The 26,920-nt window shown below is 49.0% G+C and overlaps 1 protein-coding gene across 11 annotated transcripts in view; it reads right to left on the reverse strand.

Moving 5' to 3' along the window:
• The window catches only part of TRAK1 (trafficking kinesin protein 1), a 124,600-nt gene that overhangs the window by 46,037 nt on the left and 51,643 nt on the right, over positions 1–26,920 (reverse strand). The window contains exons 1-2 of one of the 11 annotated variants that reach the window (XM_042955084.1): positions 22,254–26,228; positions 13,221–13,334 (exon numbers count right to left, since the gene is read on the reverse strand). The exons of 6 other annotated variants lie outside the window; for them this stretch is intronic. In XM_042955084.1, the coding sequence (XP_042811018.1) occupies positions 13,221–13,334; positions 22,254–22,317 (178 nt within the window). In that variant the 5' untranslated portion in view covers positions 22,318–26,228. Of the gene's footprint in view, positions 1–13,220; positions 13,335–22,253; positions 26,229–26,920 lie in introns of those variants that run through there. 4 more of the 11 variants (XM_042955092.1, XM_042955085.1, XM_042955089.1 and 1 more) reach the window with 4 other exon arrangements.

Below are 26,920 nucleotides of genomic sequence, written 5' to 3' on the forward strand. Positions count from 1 at the left end.
ACCTGTGTAGGTTTGTGTATCTATGACCACAAAGATCCCTCGTGTTGCCCTTGTCTGAGGCTAATCTTAAACAGCTTTAATGTACTTTAACTATTGTCCCCATAGATGTAAACCTGGAATGGTGGGCTTTCTCTAGCATCAACCAGTCGGGCACATACTGTCACCATGCCCCCATGGTGACAGGAGGGCAGGGGTGACCATTCACATTCAGTCAGGGCTACAGGGTGAGGTAGAGACCTCCCCAAAGTCCCCAGGCCTTTGACAGCTCCCAGCTTCAGAAGTCAGAGGCATAAGTGACAAACCACTGATGACCCTGAGTTGTTAAGGTATGTGCACTGTTGTTCCAGTCATGTTTTTAAAAATACGTACAATTCCAACCGGGAGAAAATGTACTGATTCATAATACACAGAAAAAAAAACTAGGATAGCCATAAAAATAACTGACATTTAGATGGTATTACACATTTTAATTTTTGTGCTTTAAAAAGAATTTGTTTTTGTAGTGACCATGCACTGATAGGAAAAGAATTACTTAAAATATTTTTCAGAAAATATACAGTCGACTATAGTTATAGGGTCCTGGGATCCTCCTTGATGCAACTTTTAAGAGAAATCAGTAACAGCAGCAGCAGAGAAATCAGACCCTTACTGGGCACACTTTCTATGGCCAGGCCATGTTCAATACTACTCTAATGGATTATCAATAAATGCTACAGGATAGAACTTTAACTCCATTTTACAAATGGGAACCAGAAGCCCAGAGTGGTTAAATAACTCCTCTGATGTCATACAGCTAGCAAATGGTGAATTTCAAAAAAAAAAAAAAAAGGGAGGAGGGGGAGGAGGGAAGCGGTTGCAGAGGAGGGAGGGGGAGGAAGGAGGGGGGAAGGGGAGGGGGAAGGGGAGGAAGGCGGAGGGGGAGGAAGGGGGAGGGGGAAGACGGAGAGGAAGACAAAGGAGAAGACAAGAGGAAGACGAAGACGAGATTCCCAGCAAGGGCAATAGTTAACATTTATAAAGTCCCTTCTACGTCTGGGATTTAAGGAGCTTTTTCCTTAAGCCTCACCACACCCCTGAAGGGTATGTGCTGTTGTGACTATTCCACAGATGAGAAAACTGTTGCCGGGAGAAGTTAAGGACCCGACTGAGGTCACAGCAAATGAGGTTGTAAGGTAAGGACTGCACCTAGGCCAATTTGGCTCCTGTCCTAACTAAGTTAGGGGGGGAACCATAAAGGATCCAAGGTCAAGGCTAAGGCTGGCACAAATCAACAATTCTTGGAAGCATAAACAGAGCAAGAAACATCTGTGGTATAGGGGAAAGATCTCTGGTGCCAGGGCTCCGAGGCTTAGGTTTTCATAGGACACTCTACCAAGGTCATGAGGCCCTGGAAAAGCCCTGTAATTGTGTCTTCGGTTTCCTCTTCCAAGAAACGAGAGGGGCAGGAGTGAGAACAATGAGGTGGGAAAATAGCCAGTGAGGCCTTTAAACAGTAAGACAAGTACGGGCTGCACTTTCCAAGCAGCTTTCTAGATACTCAATGTCCAATAAACCACGGTCCTGTTTCTCTCTCCACGGGAACAGTATTCCAAATGGAGGCTCCAGTTCTGACCAAGGGAGCACTACCCAATCAATCCACTTCCACTCAAAGGATGTTCAGAAAAAAGGACAGCCATAAACCTCTACAACAACGTGATAAAAGTAGGGTCCAAGTTCTAGAAAAAGAAGTATAATACACCAACAGTAGCAAAGCAGATAGAGTGGACACTTAGGACACCTCTAACAGTGTCAAACTAACGTGTACCAAACGTGCGCCAGGCTCTGTGCTGAGGAGGGCAGGAGACTAGCCCTTCCAGGACACACAGAAAACGGGCAGGTTCCCCATCAGGGCATTCCTGGGCAGGGGCCTAGGGTGTGTGAGACCTGGCAAGTCCCTTTAGGGACTCTGGACTTTAATAATGGGACAACTGAAGCCACTGGAGGGTTCTCAAAGGGGGAATGTCTACATAAAAGCTGTATTTCAGGAACGATTCTCCCTCCAGCACAGAGAAATGGTGGGAGGTGGGGGTAGAGGTGGTCAAAGCTGTTGACAAATCCAAGGAAATTCTAAGTGGCTGCAAAAGTGGAGAGAAGTGGTCTCTTTTCTTGAGAGAGTTACGAGAGAAGACAGGGTGGGTGGTAAATCAGAAAGATAGGATCTGGGCTTCTCGCTGGGGCAGAGGGGACAAAGGCACTCCACTTCCTAGGCCTAGGGTCCCCGGGCAAGACAGGCAGGTGAGACAGAAGCTCAGAAGCATGCTGGGGCTGCCCTAGCACAGTCACTGGCGAAGGGGACAGCGGCTGAGGTCACCACGGGATCATGTGTGTGCCAGGCAGAGGGCCGTGCACAGCCCACAGCAGGAATGTCCTCCCGGGAGCTGGAGGTACTAAACTGTGGTTAGGAAGAATCCGATCTGCAGTGAGAAAAGGGTTGAGTGCCAATCCTTGGGTGGGCAGGTAGAATCATGAAGCCAAATTCGAATGAGTGGCCCCGGGGCCGGCTGAGCAGAGACAGGGAGGCCCGCACTGGGTTGTCAGCTAACTGAAGGTGCAGATCAGAAGGGAGGCGGGTTGCTCTGGCTGAAAATCAGGAATGCAAACTTGATGCAAATTAAACCGTGCTCAAAACGATTTTGAGGATAAATGCTGGCAGCCATCTTCAGCCAAGAAATCCCCAGTATCCACAGAGAGCAGGCCCTGAATAGAAATGAGTCCTTGCCTAATGCCAAGGAGATGCAGCCAAGTGAGAGGCTCGGGGGTAAAGACCTGAGGCCCAAGAGAAATCCCCACAGGGAAGAAAACAATGGGGCTGGGGACTGGGGGTGGGGGTGGGGGTGCGGTTCTCCAGGGACAGATCGGAAGTGGCCATCTGAAGGAGCCCTGGGGCAGGAGCGGGAGAAGAGGGCAGAGGCTGTGCAGGCAGTAGGGCGGCCAGAGCAGGGAGCCAGAGGCACAACTCAGGAGGCCTGACTGATGAAGTGGAGGGCAAGAAGGTCCCAGCACACAACCTGTGAACCTGTGTCTTCTCGTCACATTAACAGGCTTGACAAGACCCCCTTGACATTTTGGCCTTATCAGACTTCTCGGAGAAACTCTTGTTAGCAGCCCTCACTTCCCATTTATGTGCTGCATTTTGGTGAAATGGTTCCCCTAAAGTTATGTCAACAGTTAGCTCTCATCATTTTTCTTAAGTTTTTTTTTTTTACCTTTTACTTATTTTTGAGAGAGAGAGAGAGAGAGAGAGAGAGAGAGAGAGACAGACAAAGCATGAGCAGGGGTGAGACAGAGAGAGAGGGAGACACAGAATCTGAAGCAGGCTCCAGGCTCTGAGCACAGAGCCTGACGTGGGGCTCGAACTCACAAACCGCAAGATGGTGACCGGAAGTTGGACGCTTAACTGACTGAGCCACCCAGGCACCCCTGCTCTCATCATTTCTTAACCTAATTTTGAGAACATTTCTCCTATGTCAGTTTTACATACGTATGGAGCAAATAAGTGAATGAATATTTTGCACACATAGAAATATGTGTGAGGGTGTACACGTACATAAATGCACACATATATAAAATTATACACCTATATACATAAGTGTGTGTGTATCCCAAGACCTCAGGGGACACTGCTCCCTTGTAACACTAAGACCAAGTAGCCAACATCCGTGAACGGAGGGAAGATATTCACGACTGCCCATTACATTTGCACCTTTGGGTAGTTTGGCCGTGTGTTCTAGCTTATTCACAGGTCATTTCTTTAATTACCTAGAGCACTGTTTTTCAACTTTTTTTTAGAACCCGATTCTAGTCCCCTTCCCCGATAATTTCTCCTTTTATCTTCTGTACCTTAGCACTAGCTTTTTTTTTTTAAAGTAAATTTTATTTTCTGTAATATTTATTATAACAACCATACAATACTGAATAAACTTTCGATACGCCCAGTGGAGACAGGAGCTGGCACTCAAGTATCAGAGAAAAGCATGGTCCACAAAGCGGTAGATTATCCTCCCTCTCTCTCGGACCGGTAACAGCAGCCGTCAGTTGAAAAAGCATCCCTACATTTGGCCCCTGATCCTCCAGGAAGTAAACCTAATACCTAGTTACTGTCTGCCCTGCCCCTGGCAAGGGGTGGGAGGTTCAGAACCTGAAAGCCAAAGATGAAAAGATCCCCATGAAATTCTAAATGAGTCACCACCGCTGCTAAGTTTCCAGGCATTACAGAATAAACGTCCTTCATTTAAAGCTTTGTCTACATGCTTTAGAATTTGATTTGTCAATGCTCCACTTAAAAACCCTCACCAGCTCTGCCACTGCCCACAAGCAGCAGCCTCGATACAGAAATCATCCAGGGACCATCCATACCGGCTCCTCGCCGCCCCCATGCCCATTCTCCATCACGGCTCAGCCCTCCCTATGACACCACTCTCGGATGTCTGGCTTGGTTCCAGGTGTGCCCCCGTTTCCTTCTGCAGGGACGGTCCCTCTCCTGCTCCTCCATCTGGGGAGTTTCTGCTCCTCCCCAACGCCCGTCTTCCTGCTGGGAAGATTTCCCGTGGAAGATGGCTAGCAGTCATCCAGACGGGGCAGCTTGGCAAAGCATTCTGACGAGGGGGGCATCTCTGAATGGCTGTTCTGACTCAGCCGCAGGGCCGCAATCCCTGCGTGTCGCGGCCAGACACAGGGCGGGTGGGCTAGAGGCATGGGTCTCCGAACTTTCTGGCAGCGAAACTCAGGCTCTGAAAGTCACAGGACTTGCCTGAGGTCACAGACTTTAACCGTCCCCTGGGCCTCAGGGCGCCTGGGTGGCTCAGTCGATTAAGCCTCCGACTTCCGGCTCAGGTCACGACCTCACAGTCCGTGAATTCGAGCCCCACGCTGGGCTCTGTGCTGACAGCTCAGAGCCTGCAGCCTGCTTCGGATTCTATGTCTTCCTCTCTCTCTGCCCCTTCCCTGCCTGCACTCTCTCACTCTCTCTCAAAAAAAAAAATTCCCCTAGGCCTCTACCCAAGAGAAATAAAAACCTATGTCCACCCAAAACTTGTACACGAATGTTCGCAGCAGCATTCCCCGTTATAAGCCAGAACGTGGAAACACACAAATGACTCTCTACTGGTGAACGGATACACGAGATGGGGTATGTCTGCGCAGTCTGTAAAAAGGAACGAAGCATTGGGGTGCCTGGGTGGCTCAACTGGCTCAGGTCATGATCTCATCGTGCGTCGCATCGAGCTCCGCGTCAGGCTTCGCACTGCCGGTTCAGAGCCCGCTTGGGATTCTCTCTCTCCCCCTCTCTCGCACACTAACACCTCTCTCTCTAAATAAATAAAGAAACTTTCTCTAAATGAATAAATAAGTACTGATACACGCTGCAACGTGGAGGAACCTCAAAAACTTGATGCTCAGAAGCGGCCAGGCACAAAAGACCATACTCTGTGGGATCCCATTCCTATTCAGTACCCGATACGGGCCGATTAGAGAGCAGGTAAGTGGCTGCTGGGGGCTGGGAGTGGGGATGGGATTAGCTGTGAACAGGGGTGAGGGAGCTCACACAGGGAGGGGATACAAATGTTCTAAAACTGAACTGTGGTGGGGGCACCTGGGTGGCTCAGTCAGTTGAGTGTCCGACTCTTGATTCTGGCTCAGGTCATGATCCCAGGGTCGTGGGATGGAGCCCTGCGTTGGGCTCCACACTAAGCACGGAGCCTGCTTAAGATATTCTCTCTCTCTCTACATCCCTCGCTACAGCATGCATGTGCACTCTCTCTCCCTCGCTCTCTAAAAGACTAAATAAATTAAACTATGATGACGGTCGTACAACTCGGAATTCACTAAAAGTCATTACACTGTCCAGTTAAAAGAGCTGAATTTTATGGCAGCAGGTTGTACCTCAAGGCTTTAAGTTAGCGAACGACACTCAAACAAGCATTCGGGGGCTACATTTACTGTACCCCAACCGCTGCCCCATGATATGGCATTGCAGAGGCACTGTCTTGTTATCTCAATCCCTGACTGAGCCTTCCTCAGACCACAGCGGGGTTCTCAGACAGCAAAACTGTTCAGGAGGAGCGATCACCCACTTCAGAATGAGCCCTGATAAAAGGCACACAAACGTACCAGTGCACCCCACAGAGACTAGGTTATTTTCAGTTAGAGAACCGTCACTAAAATGTGCTCAGATAGTACACATCTGTAGGTAAACCAAGAGCCGCCTCTCTCCGGTTTTTGAAAAGGGTGACTCTGGAGTCCCCTCCCAGGCATGACACGTCCATCCTTTTCCCAAAGGACAGCCTCAGCCCGGGCTTAGCTGTTGTCCTTCAATATCCACCTTCACAATCAGCCCAACAGCCCAAGTGGGTTAACCACTACGACCCAGAAGACACACGTTATTTGGTTTAAAAAAGAACTATTTTGACACAGCCCTTGTAGAGGGTGTGGAAGAACAGGGTGAGGACCCACCCATCAAAAATGGCTAGAGCCATAATGAATGTTCTTTTTTTTTTTTTTTTTTTTTGTTAATGCTTATTTAGTTTTGAGAGAGAAAGAGACAGAGTGCAAGTGGGGTACGGGCAGGGAGAGGAGACAGAATCCGAAGCAGGCTCCAGGCTCTGAGCTGTCAGCACAAGAGCCCAACACAAGGCTTGAACTCACAGACTACGAGATCATGACCTGAGCCGAAGTCGGACACTTAACCAACTGGGCCATCCAGGCGCCCCACACGTAATTCTTACAAAAGTCCCATGCCCCCGCCTACCTGGGTTATGTAAGGCACATGAAGGCAGCAGAGTCTTATTTGGGGCCCAACACATAATTGGTACTCAAAAAAAGGGAAGATTTTGTATTCTCACAGCCAGTCTTGGGAAAGAAAGGCTCACGTCTAACCGACACCCCAGAGAGAGGTGAAAACATGAAACCCTGGTGGAGAGCTTATCACCCCCAAATAAGCAAATGTCCCAGAGAGTCACCTCCCTTTTCCTCCCAGCTTTTGAGGGGTGGAGGGAAGAAGCCATCTGGAAAAGGGCCATCTCAAGTCTAAAGTAACACAAAGCGATGACGAGGTGGGAGACTGCTAAGAAAGAAGCTGTGTTCAAAGGAAAGGCATCAACTGGTAAGTAGCTGTGGTCTCCAGCCGGAAGCAAACAGATACCTGGGTGAACAGGTGCTGGTTTGCCACGGCGGCCACTGAGGCGGCCTCCGGGACAGTGTGGTGGCAGAGGCCAGCCCACTACAACAGCAGTCGGTTCGGCCACTGCCTGCGCCCGCGTGGAGCCCGGTCTGCGCACTGGGAGGTGGGAGAGGGACAGCACTGCCAAGAGCAGAGACCTGATCGTACAGCTGTGGCAACATTTAACTGCTCACCAGCATCATTAACTGAGATTTTAGTGTGACTCTGTTATTGGCTCACATCCCCTTCAGAGGTGGGCTGAGAGCAGAGCACCGTGGCAGGTTACCGAAGAGGCAGCGAAGGAGAAAGGAAATGAGTCTTGAGTATATTTGTCATGCCAGCCGCCACCCTGGTCATTTTACAAACATTATTTACTTAAAACCAAGAACAGCTCCATGACACCAGTATGAGCCACATTTAACACACCAGACAGGGAGAGGCCAAGTGGCTTGTCCAAGGACATAACCAAGGACTTGGGCCTGGTCTATTAGAGGCCATAAACAGCCACCCCGCCCTAGACCGGAACACTCAGTGTTGATCTATGGTGGCCGTTCGTGATCAGGATATCTAAAGAGGGCTTGCTTGGTGATCGCCAATTATGACTGCTCACCACGTGCTGGCACTCTGCCAAGTGTGGGATGGCTATCATCTCCTTCAGTGTTTACATTCATCCTAGGAGAAAAGTATTACTGTCGGCCGTCCACGTTGCCCAAGGTCACAGGGCTATTATGGGAGGGCCTGATCAGTCTGACCCCCAAGTTGGCACTCTTAGCCACTGTCTCCTGAGTAAATACATGACTCCCACTGTCAAGCTGAGCTGGTAAGATGCATACATAAATTAGAGTACAGAGGAGCAAGCAGGAAGGGCCAAGTGAGAGATGCCGTTGGGAGTTCGGATACGAGAAGACGGGGCGGCAAGGGGGAAGGGGGCAGGTGCCAGAAGTGGGCAGAGCAGCAAGAGGACCCCAAAATAACAAAGGCTCTGGGTGAACCTTGCCTGTGGCCAGCCCTGGGGCTATGCGGGTACCTGCACTCCAGTAAGAGAACCACCCTGAGCAACTGACATCACTGGAGGCCTGCGTGGGGTAGCCATGGATACCAACAACAAACCCCAGGCTGGAGACCCAGGTAATCAACACCACGAGCACACAGTGCTGAGGCCAGGACTGATAAGCCGGGTCACCTCCTTCCTGATCGTAACCCTACAGGAGAGAGTCCTGCATAGCGCCCTCGTGTGCTGCTGGCCACACCGTGTCAACACACACACACACACACACACACACACACACACACACACACACACCAAGGCGGGACCCTGACAGCTCCTTCTCCAGGGCAGACATCACACACCTCCCCCGCCTCCCCGCCTCAGCCATTCTCCACGCAGCCTGGCCCTCCGCCAGCAGCCCGCGATTTCCTCCTCAAACTGGAGGAATCCGCTGTCTGTGCTGCCTCTCAGGCTTCACCTTGGGCCCAGCCGAAGAACTTGAATGACCCAATAGGGTGCAGCTATGCACAGTCACACGGGCCCCAGGCTCTCCACCAAGTTCTAGGTTCCCACTGCCAACTGGTGTTTCTCCATCTCTGCTTTTCCAGATGATAATTTCTGGTTAGTGCTCATCACCTGAAAATGGCCCTTTGTGCAAAAGACCGACGTGGCCACTCACACCCTGGCCACCAGGAGCCACCTCTGAGGACAGGACACTTGCTCTCCTGCAGCCTGCGGGCTCAGAAAACCAAAACCTGCTACGAGAGCACTCGGTAACCCCAGAGAATTCCATGTGCTCTTTCCGAATCCTGCTGCCTGCCAGCAATCGGGGAGGGAATCTTGCAGTCGGGTAACAGCCTCAGGAGTGTCCGGGTGAGGAAAAATCATGAGGTCAGGCTTCCCGAGGCATGCCCTCGAGAAAGCGGTGGGAATCTGCCACACAGCAAACCACAAGGAAGCGACCACCGAAGTTCATCTTCGTCAGTGTCCTCCTGATGCTGGTGCCAGTGCCCTTCACTCCCAGCAGCACCGAGACCGGCTTCCTGCCTGACCTCACACGGAGCAGAGGGGGCTGGGGCAAACAAGCAGGGCCCTGCTCCAAGACCGCCACACGGGACGAAGCTGCTTGAGGTCAGTTCTGTGTCTGCACTGTGCAAGTTCTCGGTGGCCAGAAGACACAGAGCCCAGACACTTTCTCTCCCTGAGGACGGTAAGAGCCAAACAGCCTCTCACAGCTGCTTCTCCTGGGAGCCCCGCCTCCCTGTGAGCACCCACTTCGTGGGTTAGAACGGCCAGAAGGGGTCTTCGACCCCATCAGCACCTCGTGCCTGGGTGCAGTGGAAGGTAGACCCCAGGCAGGGTGACGGCGGTAGAATTCTGGACAGGGACAGCCGAGCTGAGCCTCAGTCGCTTTGACTGCAAATGGGAATAGCACTCATTGCAAAGGCTGCTTTGAAGGTGAGAGGGTGACATTACAAAGTACCCATCACCCCCACAAGGTGACTGGGAGAAAACACATGTCTCATGTATTCACAGCTATCAGAGCAACCCAAATACTGATTCTGTCCTTCAGTGGTCAGCCAAAATCACCTCTTTGACATCAGTCAACAGGGAAGAAAAGCACCTAAACCAGCTCAGAATCCAGGGAACGCAGTCACGTCCACGTCCTGCACATAATTTCATTATTCAAGAGCATTTCTCTTCCATACACGGGACTTGCTGGCCCATGAACTCAAGACAATGTCGGAGAAAAGCAGGGTCCTGCCCAGCGCCGGGCTTGCTCTGGGACACAGGACTGCACAGACCCCAAATCTTCCAAAACAAACCTCTATCTTCCAACCTATGCTCCAGACTTCCTTCAGGCCGGGAGCCAGTCTCATGAATTTTCTCTGACGAAGAAAACTGAGCACACTGGCTATAAAGTGTCTTTCTTTCGAGCTTACTGTCCTAAAATTACTATGAACACGTCACCCCCTCCCCCCTTACAGGACAGCTAAACATTTTATTGAAGAAAGGAAGGCGATGGGAAGGGAAAAAAACAAAAGAGAATGTAAGTCTATCCTAAGATGCCAAATACAAAGCAGTGCCCCTCTCAAATGTGATCATAGAGTAGGGACCCTGTGTTGGGGGATGTCAACAAAAAGATGCGACCTCCAGTTGACCTGTGAGCGGGAGTCGGCCACTTGGAGCCTCCCCACACCCTCCTTGGAATGTGGGTTCTGCTGGCCTTTCCCGCTCCCAGAGGCTGCGCCAAGGACACAGCCTTGAGATGGCGATGGGCTGCGAACACCCGAGCGGCCAACGTGGCCGTACCCAGTTAGGGCCTCTTTCTAAACACACTTCTAAGGTTTGGCAGGTGGCTGCACAGATCCAGTCTTGCTGCTGCCCGCCCAGGACAAGCCTCGTCCTTACGTGGGTTCCCTCTGCTTACTGAACTGCCACCTACAGAGCTGGAGTGGCCGGCCTCCTCCTTCACCTCTCCCTGCCCAAGGAGGTTTCAGATTACGCCTGGGAAACTCCCGAGGGGGTGGCCAACCAACACCCACGGTTATCTCTGAAATGTAGACCAGCACGGGACAATGTGTGGGACAATGTGCGTTGGAATCAGCCAGAGGGCACGTTAAAACCCAGTCTGCTGGGCCCCACCCCAGAGAGCCTGGCTCAGCAGGTCTGGGGCAGGGCCCCAGAATGTGCATTTCTAACACAATCCTGGGTGATGCTGGTGCTACTGGGTGGGGGGGCCCCACTTTGAGAACTGCTAGCATCGTGATTTAAGAGCAGAGGGCTCTTGAGTTGTTCTACATAGGCTGAAACCACTTACTAGCTCTGTGACTCTGGACAAGTTAACTTAAGTTTCCTCTTACAAGCCTGTGAAATGGAAATGATAATAGCACTTAACCTCTGATCTGGCTGTTTGAAGGATCAAATGCACAAATCCACATGAAGTACTCAGAACAGTGCCTGGCACGTAGTAAGAGCACAATAAACACTGGCTCTCATCACCATCATTTGGCTCCCAGTTTTTTTCTTCAAGTTAAAAATAGGGATAGATGAAATATATACAACACAAAATGTTTTCTTCTCTTGACTAGGCTCTAAGACACTGTTCCAGAATCTTGTATAGCCTTTAATTTAGAATCATATGGTTCTGTGACTGGTTTCTAAACTCATCTCACTCTGCTTATGGCAACTGTTCATCTCATATTTTCATATGCACAGGAATCCCCTGAAGATCTCGTTAAAAGGTGGGTTTTGACTCGGTGGGTCTGGGGCCTGAGCATCTGCATTTCCAACAGGCTCCCAGGTGATGTGGGGACACGGGGGCTGGAAGGGACACCAGCTGATCCAGGGAAACCTGGGCTGGCCCTAGCTCTATGAGAGCAGGTGGATGCCTTTTTCCTGAGTACCTGCAGGAAGCTGACTAATGCACAGTCCCCATCGGCCGGCCATTCCTATACCAGCTCCTTCGTGAAAGGGCCAGGCGGGGTTTGAGGCCTCAGCTTGGAGACCCCCATCTCTCTGCCAGCTCTTCCCTTCCCCCGCTTTCTCCAATTTAAAGCTTTTAACTGTCCTGTGGTAAAATGTTACTGTTTTTAGGACAGAATGTTTTTCTCAAACGAAAACACTTCTGATAAGGCTTAAAGAAAATTTTTTTAATGTTTATCTTTGTTTTTGAGACAGAGAGAGAGCATGAGCAGGAGAGAGGCAGAGAAAGGGAGACACAGAATCCGAAGCAGGCTCCAGGCTCTGAGCTGTCAGCACAGAGCCCGACACGGGGCTTGAACTCATCAACTGTGAGATCATGACCTGAGCTGAAGCTGGACGCTCAACAGACTGAGCCACCCAGGCGCCCCTATAAATAACTTTTAAAATAAAAGTTATGTTGAGACATGAAGATAAACCATTTCAGAGCAGAACTTTGTAAAGGTATTCAGACTGTTTTTCCTCAAGACCTAAAGAACATACATGCAGTCACTGTTTAAACATTCTGCTGCACCCCCAAAATCCCTTTCTCTGCACTGCGGGCAAAAGCCCCAGAAAGCCCAACTAGGAAACTCCCACTGAGCATCTGGGCTTCTCATTGAATTAACACCCTCACTTCTCCAGAACCAGTGTCCCTCTAACAGAGCCCGAAGGTGGGTCCCCAGGTGACTTCAAAGTCAGCCTTGTACTTTTTCCATTTGAAAGAATCCTAAATTAAAAAAAAAAAAAAAAATCCCTGTTTCAAATCAGTGATTAATGACTTTTTAAAGATAAGCAACACCAGCACAAAAACATAGTTTATTTAATAATGACTCAGTCTCAGGGCGCCTGGGTGGCTTAGTCGGTTGAGCCTCCGACTTCGGCTCAGGTCACTCATGATCTTACTGTTCGTGAGTTCGAGCCCTGTGTTGGGCTCTGTGCTGATAGCTCAGAGCCTGGAGTCTGCTTTGGATTCTGTGTCTCCCTCTCTCTCTGGCCCTCCCCAACTCGCACTCTCTCTCTCTCAAAAATAAACAAATGTTTTTAAAAAAAATTTTTTTTTAAATAATAATGACTCAGTCTCTTGCTAATTTACCAAAACCTGTTCAGTTACAAGAAAACAACCAAAACTCTTAAAGCAGAGTACTGGAATGCCACACATACACACACACACACATACACACACACACATATACACACAAAGCAAAAAGACAACTAACTGATATTTGCAACAACATGTATGAATCAGTCAAGCAACAGGAACCAGTCAAAATAATGCACCCTGTTTGATTCCATCTGTCTAGATCAAGAACAAAGGAGCAAAATAAATCTCAGGTCATAGAACTCGGGACAATGGTCTCCCTCCTGGGGCACAAGGGGCTTTCCCAGGGTGCCAGACGTACGACATGTGGTTTTACAAGGGGGTCATCACAAGCCATCCACCGACGTAAGATCTGTGTGCTTGAAGTTATACCTCAATAGGGAAATAAAAGAGTGCTGTGAGATCAGTGAAACAGCCAGGCGTACTTAGACACTAACAGGGAAAGGGTCAGTTTGAACAAAGTACGAATTTACCCTCTTCCAAGAGGTCCAGGCTTTCATGCCGCTCGCTGGTGGGCTTCCTCTCTTCATCTTGGTAGTCGTACTCAAAACACTCTTCTTCCCTTCCCACGTCTCTCAGGGACATTGCTGAAGTCACCCCAAAGCCAAAACATTGCCCTAAGGGGCTGTTCTTGGGGGAGCTCCCAGCTGTCTGCCCAGAGGAGCCATTGGAGCCCGGGCCCCTGGGGCACACGCTGGGCCCTGGACGGGGCCGAGGACGTGCCCTGGCTGAGCTAGAGTGGAGGGTGTACACAGGGCCATTGGCCCAGCGTCACCCAGGACAGACCCGGAAGGGGGTGGTTCCCAGGAGCAGAGAGGAGGGACAGGGTGGGGGCAGGAGAGGGAGAAGCACCTGCCAGAACGGGAATACCCTGCCTGCCCCAGGGCGACCGTGCCAGGTGCTGTGGATTCAGAGGGGGAGGTGGGCAGGCAGGTGGAGGACCTCAGGCAAGCTCTCCACTTCCAGATGCCCCTCCCCACTTCTCCTCCCCCAGGAAGCAGTGAGGAAATGGTAGCTCCCTGGAAGTTTTGCAGCAACTGCACAGGGTGATACCAAGAAAGCCTTAAGCAGGTGCACCTGTCTACAGGTGGGACCCTAGAAGAAGAGCTGCCCTGGTAAATAACTGCACAATGCCCTCAGATGGGAGGTTTCCGGTGGGCACGCTCCAGAAGCTGAGACCCAGCGGACTTTGACAACAGCCTGACATAGTGCTGAATGGGAAAGGAAGTGATCGTTCTCATTTCTAGCAGAAGGAAAAAAAAAAAAAAAAAAAAAAAAACAAACACATGGCAGTAACCATTACCTGTTTTAAGATTAATTCAATCTTTCTTTGGTAATAATACATTGCATCTGCTCTTTTTAAATCTGCATTTGATAACCCCCACTCTCATCCTAAATCTGCATATTCACAGTCAAATCCGTAAATTCTAATTGCTGGGATAAGGGGGAAAATAATCTAAAGCCTAACAGCTTACAACATTGCCTGGAAGAAGAATCCAGTTTAATTGTGTGTCTCAATACCAATTCCTCTGTACTGCTTAATTTTGCCTTTAACAGTGAAAATGGCAGGTCCCTCCATCAAACCCACTGGAAGGTGGCCCTGAGCGCTGGCATCTAAAAGTACGGCACATTCTGTGATTTCTGGGCTTCAGCTGCCTCCCAGCTACACTGTGGCAGGTCTCCCGGCTCCTAAAAGCCACATCAGGAGACCTATTCCACCTCCCTCCGATTCACCTCCCCCAGGTAACCAAGAGGGAGGCTTTCAGCAGAGGCAAGACCATTATAAAGAATTCTCTGCACAGGCTCAGGCCCTAGGTCTCATTCATCTTTGGATCCTTAAGGCTGAAGATCCTGTTTTGGTCAGCTAAAAATGTCTGCTGCATTGAATCGCTACCTCCATAAAAACGAATTTAAGACCACACGAGTGCCTGAAATAGAAAATCAGAATATGACAAAAGTGCTATTTAAAAATGAAACCCTAGAGACATATGCATTGTCTGGTTAATATTTTGGAACCTGAAGATGATTACTACATTTTATAACATTAAAAATGTGTTCTTTGTAAAAAGGAGGCTTAGCAGAAATTCAGTGGCAGGGAGTTTAAAATCGCATTTTGAAAATCTGCATTAGCTTCCAGCACAATGTTTATGAGGATACACGCTCAGGAAAAAAAAAAATGCCACTTAATCTCAATAAATGGCATCAAATTGGGCCTGATTCAATTCAAACGACGGTGAGTCTGAAACCCTGGCAAGGGAGGGAGGGACAGAGGGAGCATTATTCATTCAGCAAATATAAGGCCGACTATAAGACGTGTAGGATACTGTGCTGGGCCACGGTGTGTGTAAATGAAAACAAAAGCTGATTTCATGTAGTTGAAAATACTCTCAGTGATGACTCATAACCAAGTTGCTTATACTCAGCTTTTAACTCAAATCTAGGCTACCTTTAACAAATGAAGCCCAAGTCTACACATATTACATAGTAAGCATTTAGGACACGGCATTTTGAACACAAAACCATCCTGGACTCTTCATGTCACCTCATATGCCTGGGTTTAGTCCTTCAGGATATTCCCCGCCCCCCACCCCAAATCTCTCCTCCCTCCCCACCCTGCAGGGATGTGAAGGAATTCTCAAACCTCATCCACATCTGCGTTCATTTCAAGGTTAAAGGCAGACACGGGCCCAAGAGCATCTTCTCTGACAGAGTAATCTCTCCAAAAGCCAAAGCAAGAAAGCCCAGGAATCCCTGTGCCAAGTGGGAGACCCTGGACCTCTGGATGTGAAGCTGCAGGAGCTCAGCCCCAGAAGAGTCACGTAGCAAGGGTGTTGCCGTCCCAGAGGCAAGGAGCAGACACTGGGGCCCCGGGCAGGGAGGCAGGGACTGAGTTCTGGACCTTCCCTGGGAACACTGGACAGGAAGGCTGTAAGTGGAAGGTGTCCCCTCTTGCAGGGTGGAGGGGCATCCTTCTGTGAGTGTCCCTCTTCAGATCTACTCAACATACCATCACAGAAGTCACTGTCCTGAAGCTCCACCATGCCTGAGACGGGCCACAAGTCACTGGCGCTATTTACATTTACATTTAAATTGATTAAAATTAAATAAAATTCAAGATTCAGTCATGCTAGCCACGTTTCCAGTGCTCCAGAGCCACACGTGGCCAGTGGCTGCCATCCTGGACAGCACTGCACAATGTTGCCATTGTCACTACAAGTCCTACTGGACACCAGCCCTCCAGAGGGTGCCCCTTCGTCTCGAGACGCGGGCTGTACACTTCCTGGCCTCCATAGCCTGTGCCTCTGCTGCAGCCCCCTGCCCGCCTGACCCCACGGCACTCTCCTGCCGTGAGTGTCCTTGTCCTCTTCCGAGGGCCACCCACAGTGCAGACTTCTCTCAGTGCTCCATGCACCTCCTCCCTCCATTTCTCGGCCCTGGCTAAGGGTGCCGGTTACTGACGATCCTTCTCCAAGGACCTCGCTTATGCCATTAAAAAAAATAAGTAAGAGAAACATGGGCTCTGGGCTTGCATCTACTTCTTGGGAAGGACATGACCGCTACTTTACTCAAGCCAGTGAGAAGAGCTGACAGTTACGTTATGCATTTACACTTAATTCTTTTTTTTCCCGCCCAAGTCGCTTTAAGAGCCATTCACAAGGTTGTTGTTTGGAAAGGGAAGAGCCGTCCTGCACTGTCAAAGGTGCATCCTGCAATAAACACAAGATGAAAACACAGAGGCCTGTTTGCATCGTATGACACAGAGCGCAGGACATTAGAAAATCATCAAAAACCTGGTAAAGTCTTTTTTTTAATTTTTACTTATTTGTTTTGAGAGGGACAGAGACCGTGTGAGTGAGGGAAGGGCAGAGAGAGAGAGAGAGAGAGAGAGAGAGAGAGAGAGAATATATCCCAAGCAGGCTCCGCCATGACAGCTCATAAACTGTGAGATCATGACCCAAGCTGAAACCGAGAGGTGGATGCTTAACCGACTTGGCCACCCAGGCACCCCACCCCTAGTAACAGCTTTTCAGTTAATGCCTAAAATATCTCCAGCAAAACTTTACTCCCAAAATGGCCACCCCTACCTTGGAGTGGCATTTTAGAGGTCACTGCAATGAAGCCGAGCAGTAGAGCACATGTGACCGCCCCCGTGTATTGCCACGGACTTTTCACTATGGAGTAAAGAAGCCCAGAGAAAGGCTTCCTCAGCCATCCACTGGTTTCCCCATGATGAGATCAGCATGAGTGAGACCACCTCCTGCCCGGACATTCACATCTGTAATGCTGCTCAGTGAGGAGAGAGGGTGCACAGTCACAAAAGAAAGTGCAGCAAGAAACGGATGGTCAAGATACTACACCCTTGTTCAAAATGCCACTCACCTTCTGAAAGGGATTTTTTGTTTAAATTTTTTTATGTTTATCTTTGAGAGACAGTGAGTGTGCGTGAGTGAGGGAGGGACAGGGAAACAGGGAGACAGAGTCCCAAGCAGGCTCCAGGCTCTGAGCTGTAGGCACAGAGCCCAACGTGGGGCTTAAACTCACAGACTGAGAGATCATGACCTGAGCCCAAGTCGGACGCTCAACCGACTAAGCTACGCAGGTGCCCCATGAAAGGGATTTGTAGAAAGAACTAACTACACTATCTCTGAGAAGATAAAATTAAGCACTGGCCCAGTACATCACTGTTTACAAAAAGCTTTTACAGTTGACCCTTGGACCACATGGTTTTGAACTGCATGGGTCCACTTACACGTGGATTTTCTTCTCGATAAATACAATCCAGTGCTGTGAATCTATTTTCTCTAATGATTTTCTTAATAACCTTTTCTTTTCTCCAGCTTACTGTATTGTAAGAACACCTTAATCGACTGTTTATGTTATTGATAAAGCTACCAGTCAATGGTAGGCTATTCTAGTAGTTAAGTTTTGGAGGAGCCAAAAGTTCTACGCAGATTTTTTTTTTTTATCGTGCAGCAGGGAGGGGGTCGGCATCCCAAACCTCTATGATGTTCAAGGGTCAACTGTCCTTTATTCACGCTCCTTGTACTCTTCACAATGGCTCTGGTCAGTGTGGCTGTCCCCACTTGCCAGATGGGCCATCTGGGTTGACAGGCTCACAGATGTGGGTCCCAGGATGTGCCCAAACCACATAGCCATACGGGGCGCAAAACAGGCCTCAAGCAGAAACTCCATGCCCGTGCACTGTGTGGTGTTCTACCTACTTCTAGAGTCATTACAAAAGTACACTCTTTAACTTAAGGACACACACGTGAACCCAAGCCTTTTAAAAAAGAAACAGGCCTCACGGGTTTATTTTGTTTTTTAGAATCTTCAGCAGGCTCCCTGCTGAGCATGAAGCCCAATGCAGGACTCGATCCCACCACCCTGGGATCATGACCTGAGTCAAAATCAAGAGTTAAACACACAACTGATCGGGCCACCCAGGCACCCTGGGTCTCACAGTTTTTAAAATCGTAAGTGACCAGTGTAGCCAAGAAACAACATAAGATTCTGTGACAGATCTAAAGAATTATTTCCCAGACCCCTATGTCTGCAGATGGTCTCCACTGACATTGGCATAGCTTCCCACACACCCGATGTAAAGAACCACCTAAAGCATGTGCTAAAAATTCAGATTTCTCAGGACCTCTCTGGGTCTGGAGTAAATCTGAGAATCTTCCCTTTAAATAAATGGGTATCGGGGCGTCTGGGTGGCTCAGTCGGTTAAGCGTCCGACTTCAGCTCAGGTCATGATCTCGCGGTCCGTGAGTTCGAGCCCCACGTCGGGCTCTGGGCTGATGGCTCAGAGCCTGGAGCCTGCTTCCGATTCTGTGTCTCCCTCTCTTTCTGCCCTTCCCCCATTCATGTTCTGTCTCTCTCTGTCTCAAAAATAAATAAACGTTAAAAAAAAATTTTTTTTTTAAATAAATAAATAAATAAATGGGTATCATGATCCCAGGGTTGCGGGATCGAGCCCCGTGTTGGGCTCCTCACTAGGCATGGAGCCTTCTTGAGACTCTCTCTCCCTCTACCCCTCTCCCCTGCTCTCGCTCTCTCTCTCAAATTTAAAAAAAAAAAAAAGGAAATTAAAAAAAAGAAGGAGGATGAGGGGAGCCTGGATGGTTCAGTTGGTTGAGCATCCGACTCTTGATTTCAGTTCAGGTCATGATCCCAGGATTGTGAGACCAAGCCCCACGTCAGGCTCTGTGCTGTGCATGGAGCCTGCTTGAGATCTCTCTCTCTCCCCGCCACCCACCCCCCCCCCCCCGCCCTACTCTCCTTGTGTGCTCTCTTTCTAAAATAAAATTTAAAAAGAAAAAAAAAAGTTTTTTAATAGATAAATAAATGGGTGATTTTCATAGTATGCCAGGCTTCAGAGGGGGGACACATCCAATGTAGGCACCATGACATCGTTTGACACTGTAGCTTAAGCTGTAGGCACTGGGTGTATCTGGTAAATTCTGCGAAGGCCAAGCTACACTTTGTTGAGGGCTGGCTGTTTGAAATCTCTAAAATTTACTTTAAGGTACTGGGCAATCAACCCCTCCAGCTTCTTATCATTCTAAGCCCCTGCCCCATGCCTCTTGTTATACCCTTGGGGTCTTCCTGTGATGCGGTGTGGTTGGGGGAGGCGGGGAGGAAGATGGTGTGTTAAGATTCCAGAACTAAAACTGATAAAGGGGGGGCGCCTGGGTGGCTCAGTCAGTTAAGCAGCTGACTTCGGCTCAGGTCATGAGCTCGCGGTCCGTGAGTTCGAGCCCCGCATCGGTCTCCGTGCTGACAGCTCAGAGCCTGGAGCCTGTTTCGGATTCTGTGTCTCCCCCTCTCTCTGACCCTCCCCTGTTCATGCTCTGTCTCTCTCTGTCTCAAAAATGAATAAACGTTAAAAAAAATTTAAAAAAAAATAAAACTGATAAAGGGGAAGGGTACGGTCATTCAGCACTGAAGAAAGCTCTCCTAAACCTCAGAGACAAAAGAGAATCAAGCTATTTCTTGATTCCAATTTTAAAAGAGGGGTCCTAACTGTCTTGCAATCCATATTCCCACCCATATAAATATGTATATTACTTTTTAGTGCTAACCTTGCAATTGAAGTGCAAGTCAGTAAGTCTGACATAAATGATGATTTTGCATCTTCTTCAAAACATTTGACTCATCTCTTATTATTAGTATGGAAAGTTCCCTAGAAGTTTCCCTCATTAAAGATTCAAATGACAAGAGAGACAAAGCAATGCTGTGTGTCTACTCCTACCTGGGCGGTCAGGACTGGGAGATAAAGGGGCTATTTCAATTTGCAAGTTTAAAGATGCATATATAAGCAAAGGCAAATTGTATTTCCAGACTAGCCTGCAGAGACCAGGAACCCAACTAGTTAGAAATGAGTCAACAAGTTAACTACAAAATTGGCATCTACTCGAAATCCCAACCCCCTGGATTTCCTAAACTAGGTGATTTCTGGGTTTCTGTCCCTTTTATTCCCTGTTTTGCTAACTATTTTTAAAAATGGGATTATGAAAATGGCAATTGTCCCAGTAAATTCTGTCCCAGTGGCCTTCTCCCTTGCATCCCCACTGGAATGGAGGGTAAAGGCAAGTATTTTGCCCAACACACATTTAGAAAGTAACTGCAATCAACACTGATCTACCCTTGAACAGATCAGCAGCCTTTCCTTCCATTTTCCTTTTCTGTTGGAAGAAGAGCGATCTGGCTGCCTCTGGGCCAAAAGACTCAACTGAGAAATGGCCAGGTAAGAAAATCCTTCTGACAGACACCCAGATAAGAGCCGGCCTCCTCTCACTCCTCAAAATGACCACCACGAGTAACTGGCTTTATTCCCAAGGACGAAGGTGTAAAGAGAGCTGGACAGTGTAGCAATTGGGTCAAGACAGGAAGAAACCTCCCTCCCCCGCTTGGCTTCTAGGATGGATCCGTGGGAGCCATGGCCACACCCGACTCATCCGTGGTCTGGGACAGGCGCTCTGCTGGAACCGACGCTCCCATTCCAGTGATCCACTGAGATCCACACTTTAAAAAGTTAGGGAGGGCTCAGTGAGTCACGAATCACCAAGGAAACTACGAGAGTTCACTGACGGTTCTGAAAAGAAGCATCCCTGTCATTGCCTTTTGGAGTTGGGAACTTGCTTCAAGAGTAATATATCCATGAGAAAAAAAGGATTTAATCATCTTTTCCCCCAAAGACCCTCGGAGCTGCCCACCACCACCATTACTCAGGATATTTAAAAACACACGGACTCAACATGACACTGTCTTCACATAATGCTGGGTTGGGGGCGGGGGTGGACGACAGTGGGGCTCAACTGGGGAACTTTCTCAGCACATTTACTACCCACCCGCCCTCTCCAAGAAAGCCTCTAGGTCCCTCTCCCATAGCCCTTGCCAAGGCAGAAATTAGCAGATAAGAGACAATTATGTAGTTCTTCTGCTTACTAATGAGGCCAGCTCCCAGCCTGCCACATCATTCAGGTTAATCAAATGTGGTCATGGTCTTAGAGCAGTCTGAAACTCCCGAATCAATTAAAAAACGGTTACCTTACCTATTAATGGTTCGTGTGGGGCTGGGAACACTAGGGAACAGACCCTCAAACTGTATATATTGTGTCCTGTGTGTGTGTGTGTGTGTGTGTGTGTAGAAGACATGTGATTTGAGGGTCATTTTGAAGAAGAAATTAAGTAAGACAGATCAACTGTGCCCATACCCAATTCTGGGGCCCAACACCACAGGAGCCTAAGGTGCCTCTCCTGTGGCCTCTCTGAGAATGCAGCTCAGTGCTATTTTCCATGTATATCCGGAACCTCCTGAGGCCTGTCCAGCCACACAAACTCCACCCAGTCTCCTCTGGAATGTGCCACACCCTCCCTGCACAAACTGAGCCCTGTGACAGAAGGAGACAGTCTCTCCCTGCCCCTCCCAAAGTCTCCCCACCCCCATCTCCGTGGGATCCTACAAGCAAAATTCATTGGAATTGCCTGCTGGGTGGGCAGCTGCTTCTGCCTTTTCTCCGGCCTCCCCACAGCCCCCAGGTCTGGGCTCAGGAAAGGGAGGATTCTTCTAGGCCTGCCACCGACAGTCCAGACAGCCACCTCCTGAATACACCATTCCCCAGCCCCGCCAACAGCACAGAGGTCAGAACACATCTCCCCTTGCACACACACGCGTGCGTGCACCACCACCACACTCGCGCCTCACCCCCGAGAGAATTCGATCCAAGAGAAGTATAATGCTCACAAGCCCTGCACACCAACACCATCTGCCCTCCTGAGCAAAGACCGACTGACCACAGAGGGATCTCAGTGAGCCCTGCCCACCTGCCATCTCCTCATCAAGCTTTGAAAACTGTCAGGGCCATGCACGCCTGCGGCGGTGCTGGTTCCATTGCCCCCCTCCCGCCTCTCTCCCTGGGAAAGGTTTCAGGACCAACACCCCACCCCAGAGGGAAACAACACCCCTACACATCCCTGCTCTGTTTTGCGGGGGCCGTAATTACCGTCCGAGCATTCTTCATAATACCAGTCTAGTTCATAATAATCCGCTTCAATAAATTTCTGCATAGTCAGTATTCTTGCAGAGGAGAGAACAGACTTCACAGCGCCATCAACATCAAGTAAAACGCTGCCATGCCTCCCTGCCCTTCCAGAACACCGGGCAGAAGAGCATCCTGAAACACAGCAGAATGAAGCTGTGCATTCTTAATGACAGTCCAAAGCCAACACAGAGAAGGGGCAGCCAGGAGAAAAATTCTGGTGGGATGAGGACAGGAGGGAAGGGAGGCGATTTGCAGAGCTCCTGGGGCCCCCGGGGCAGGTCTGCTAATAAAGCAGCGGCAGCCAGCAGCCCTGAATGGGAGTATCCGGAATCGTCCTATCCAGACGAGAGGACGGTGACGTCACGGACACACACAACCACCCCGAGGTCTCACTCGAGCCTCGCCTCCCGCTCCCTGCTCATCTTTCAATCTCACCGTTGCCATAGAAACTGGCCAGCGCTGAAAAATGATGCAGAGATGGAGGAAATGTCTTCCTGGGAAGCTGGGAGCAGAGGCTGCGAGGTGCCACCCAGGGAGAAGGGAGGGTGCGGGCAGGTGGGGCCGGGGACTGTGCCCCCATCATCACTCCCAAAGAATGTAAGAGACCCTGGGCCACCACAGAGTCTGCATCGGAGAAATGCCACCATTACTTCTGGTTTTCTTTCCCCAGCCTGATTTAAAACACCGAACATCTTTTCTTAAAATCGTTGACCGCCACCTAAGGAAAATGTAAATTACTTTAAAAAATGGAAACGTGTTCGCTGAGAGGCAGTTCTGCTCACGCCTTTGCTCAAACTTCTGGAAAAACAGCCTTCGACCTACAAATAGAGAAGCACGCCATTACAGAGGGGCCCGTGCAATTCGATATACTGTTTCATGGACACTCGTGTGTGTAATCAAAGTATAAACACACACAGCAGAATGAAACAACCCACTTTCAAGACAGTGGTTGCCTCGAGGGAAGCAGGGAATGGGGCTTTGAAACTGTCCTTGTAAATGCATCTGTAATGTTTTATCTCCTGAAGAAAAAAAAAAAGAGTTAACATTTATTCCGAGTGTTTGGCATGTTTTAAATACTTCTTTAAAATGAGTCATGGATAATGAGACAGATTTTGGACTTCTTATAGGTAACTCCCTCCTCTAAAACAGAAAGGTTTCTCAGTCCTAGCGCCAGTGACATTTAAAGCCAGATCATCCTTTGCCGGGCACCCGCAGGCTGTTAAGCAGCATCCCTGGCCTCTGCCCTCTTACTCGCCAGAAGCACTACCTTCTCTCCTTGTAGATGTAAGGACCAGGCACTGCCAAACGTCCTCTGGGGGCCAAAATCTCCCTCAAAACCCTGCTGCCCTAAAACCAAACTACCTACAGAACCTCACCAGCCTGCTGGCCGAGTACTGTAACTATCTGTTGGTGTCCCAGCAGCAGCATGGGCTTGGTTAAATTTTCCTCTTCGTGTTCTACTCAAGACTGTGTCATCTGTGAATGAGTAAGAGTAAAAGGTCTCTTTACCACTACTGAGAGGGCATGCTTCTTTCCTTCTACAGTGACCCCACAGGGTGATTTCTCTTTATTCCACCCGTGGCATATGGTGCCTCAGCTAACAAATGTGGAGGAAAAGACATCCCTCTAGGGCAGGGCTTCCCAGGATTTAATGTGCATGTAACCCAGAGCTCTTGCTAAAATGCAGATTCTGATGCAGCAGGTCTATGGAAGGGTCAAGATTCTGAATTTCTAACAAGTTTCCAACGTAAGGCAATGCTGCTGGTCCCCAGACCACACTCTGAATGTGAGGTACTTCAACAGGATGAATAGATAGGGAGGGTAATAGACACAGTATGTGCATTTGAATAAAACAGTTTCAAGAAGAAAACTATGTGTGTGTGTGTGTGTATATATATATATACACACATTCATGCACGTACATACATACACACACAATGACAAACCCTATATATAGACTCTTGGGCAGAATCTGTACTATATATAAATCAATCTCAACCTTCCTAAATCATGAGAAGCAGAGGAGCCTTTAATGCTGTGTTGTGAGGTTCCCCAGAGCTGGCTTCCTGCACCTGTGCAGGCTCCAGAAGTTTCTCCCAGCTTCCAGGTACCCTCTCCTTACTTCAGGGCCCTGTGTCGCTTTACCAGGCCATGCTTGCATACCAGCACAGGATGCTACAGGGAGAGCTTCCCACTTGCCAGGCGGCCGACTGAGCCCATGTGGGAGAGCACGCCCTGTCCTGTGTGGAAAGTGGGGTTCCTGCCTCTTTAGCACCACCCAATAGCAGAACCCCCTCAAGTCTCAGAAGGGGAAAGGAAAGTTAAAGGCAGCTGGTGATGAATCTTGGCTCCAGTTGTAAACAGGCTTTTGGGAAAGTCTGGAAAATGTCGAGTGCCAAGGAATGGTACTGTCTCTGGCCATGCTGTCCCCAGCGGTCACCTACACCCTGGAGGACCTGTACCCTTCCCCACCCAATCCCAAATTCTTGCTGGGCAAAGTGGAGAGCAGACTTCATCGCCTCCCTCACTTACTTTAATCCCTGCCCTTCCCTCTCCCTGACCCCAACTTGGATACACATTTAAGATTTTCTAGGACATCTGCCTATTTAAAGTCAGCAGCCAATGATTTTAATTCCGGCTATACCTGCCCCCATTATCTGAACCTCTCCCTCCCTTTGGCCCTTTATCAGGTCTCTCTCTGGTGAGGACAGCACCTCCCATCAGCCCCACAGCAGACCCCCAAGTGGCCCTCCCACATGTCATTCCTCACCTTAAGGGAGCAGAGGCTGGTGCCCCAAGGTTTTCTGAGGTTTTGTTTGTTTCAAGCTCCTTACGGCGTTTCTAAAGAAGATTATAGGCCTCAGAGATAAACGAGTCAGCAATTAACAGATGCCTCAAATACCAGCACATTCAACAGGTTCAATCCACTACGTCTGGGGAAAAGGGTCCAGTATGAGTTTGCAAAAGGAAGATGTAATAAAGGAACAGGAAATGCAAACTCTGTAAAGCATCACAGAAAGTCAGATGAGCATAAAGACCCCTTAAACAAAGGCTTGGCACATGTACCTTCCAGTGCTATGAATTTTAAAAAATACTTTACTCATAACACATCACCATAAAAGCAAAAAGTAACAGGTGGATGGATAGAGGGATATAGGGATGTACAGATGGACGACAGACTAATGGCAGGCAGTTTAATTTCATAGTTTAAGAGCATGGGCTTTAGCAGTACGATGGCGTGATGTTTGATCTGGGCTCCTCGTTCGCCATCTCTATGACCTTCTTAGACCGAGTCCTATCTGCTAAATGGGGTGATTATAATACCCGCCCCAGGGATGAGGCGAGCCTTTAATTAATGGAAGGGAGAGCACTCAGCACCGTGCCTGGGACAAAGTGAGTTTGCAAAAAATATCAGTTTGGGATCATCCTCACCACTCAAATTCTGTAGGCCAGTATGGGCAGTTAAAAAGACAGCACAATTTTGTAAGCTATAATTAGGGAAATGAGGTAGAAACGGCACTTCTTGGCTTGTCCCAGCATAATTAACGAAAAGGGACTGAGTTCACAGTAATACGCCAGAGTGACGGTTGGGTGGGGGGAAGGGCAGGGAGCGTATTTCTAAACAGTAACCTATTACTGAACACAACCTCTATCAAGTGCAAATATTGTATATATCCAATGTACATCTGAAGAAAATGGGAAAGAAAGAAAACAGAGCTATCAAGTACAAAGGAAAGAGCATCACTCATGGGTGACTTCCAGGAGCTCCGAGCAGGAATCAAAGTGAACATCTACACCCAAACTCCCATTTTACAGGCTCCGAAGGGGAAGCCATCCATCCACAGCTCTGCAGAGCTGGTGCTGAGGTTAAGATCCAGGAGTATCTGCCTTCAAATCCACACTTTCATCCAAAAGTCCCACATGCCCCCCCCACCCCCCTCCACAAGGGTTCCAGCCCTCCCTCTCCCAGGCTTCCAGCAGCTGAAGAAGCAAGGTCCTCTTCCGGTGGGCCGGGCGGAGGCTGCCCCCATCACTGCCACACCCTGGGAGAATCGGGATCAGGGACAGGGTCCAGGAGCAGCCTCAGAGAAGTCACCTCTCACTCACCCTCATCACCAATACCATTTAGGAAATGCCGGCTGCTCACCAGGAAGTCAGCACTTCCTGTCTCACTCATTCCTCAGACCCTGCTACCTAATCACCAGCCCCCCCAGCTGTGTAGACAAGGAAAGGGGGCCCAAAGACAGATTAAACAGCTCACCCAGGATCACTCAGCAATAAGAACATCTGGATATAAACTGGGCATGGTCCACCCCTAAAGTCTTTCCATTAAGACTTTATTAAGAATTAAGAAAACATTCTAATTAAGAAAACATCTAAGGATTATTTACAAGTGAAATGTGGGAGAAAAAAAAGGGGGGAGGACACAATGAAAGGAGATAAAAACTCAAGTTGGCATCTCACAGGAAAAACAAATTGTGAAGCCTTTTTTTTCCAGAACGAAATAAAAAATGATCAGGAATTAAATTGAAACTATCAATGGGACTTTGTGATATTAAAAAGAAATACTATTTCCAGCTCTGTCAAGAAAGGGGCCCGGTAAGGATACCACTCCACCCACAACCAGC

The sequence above is a fragment of the Panthera leo genome, chromosome C2, assembly GCF_018350215.1.
Source record: "Panthera leo isolate Ple1 chromosome C2, P.leo_Ple1_pat1.1, whole genome shotgun sequence".
NCBI lineage: Eukaryota > Metazoa > Chordata > Mammalia > Carnivora > Felidae > Panthera > Panthera leo.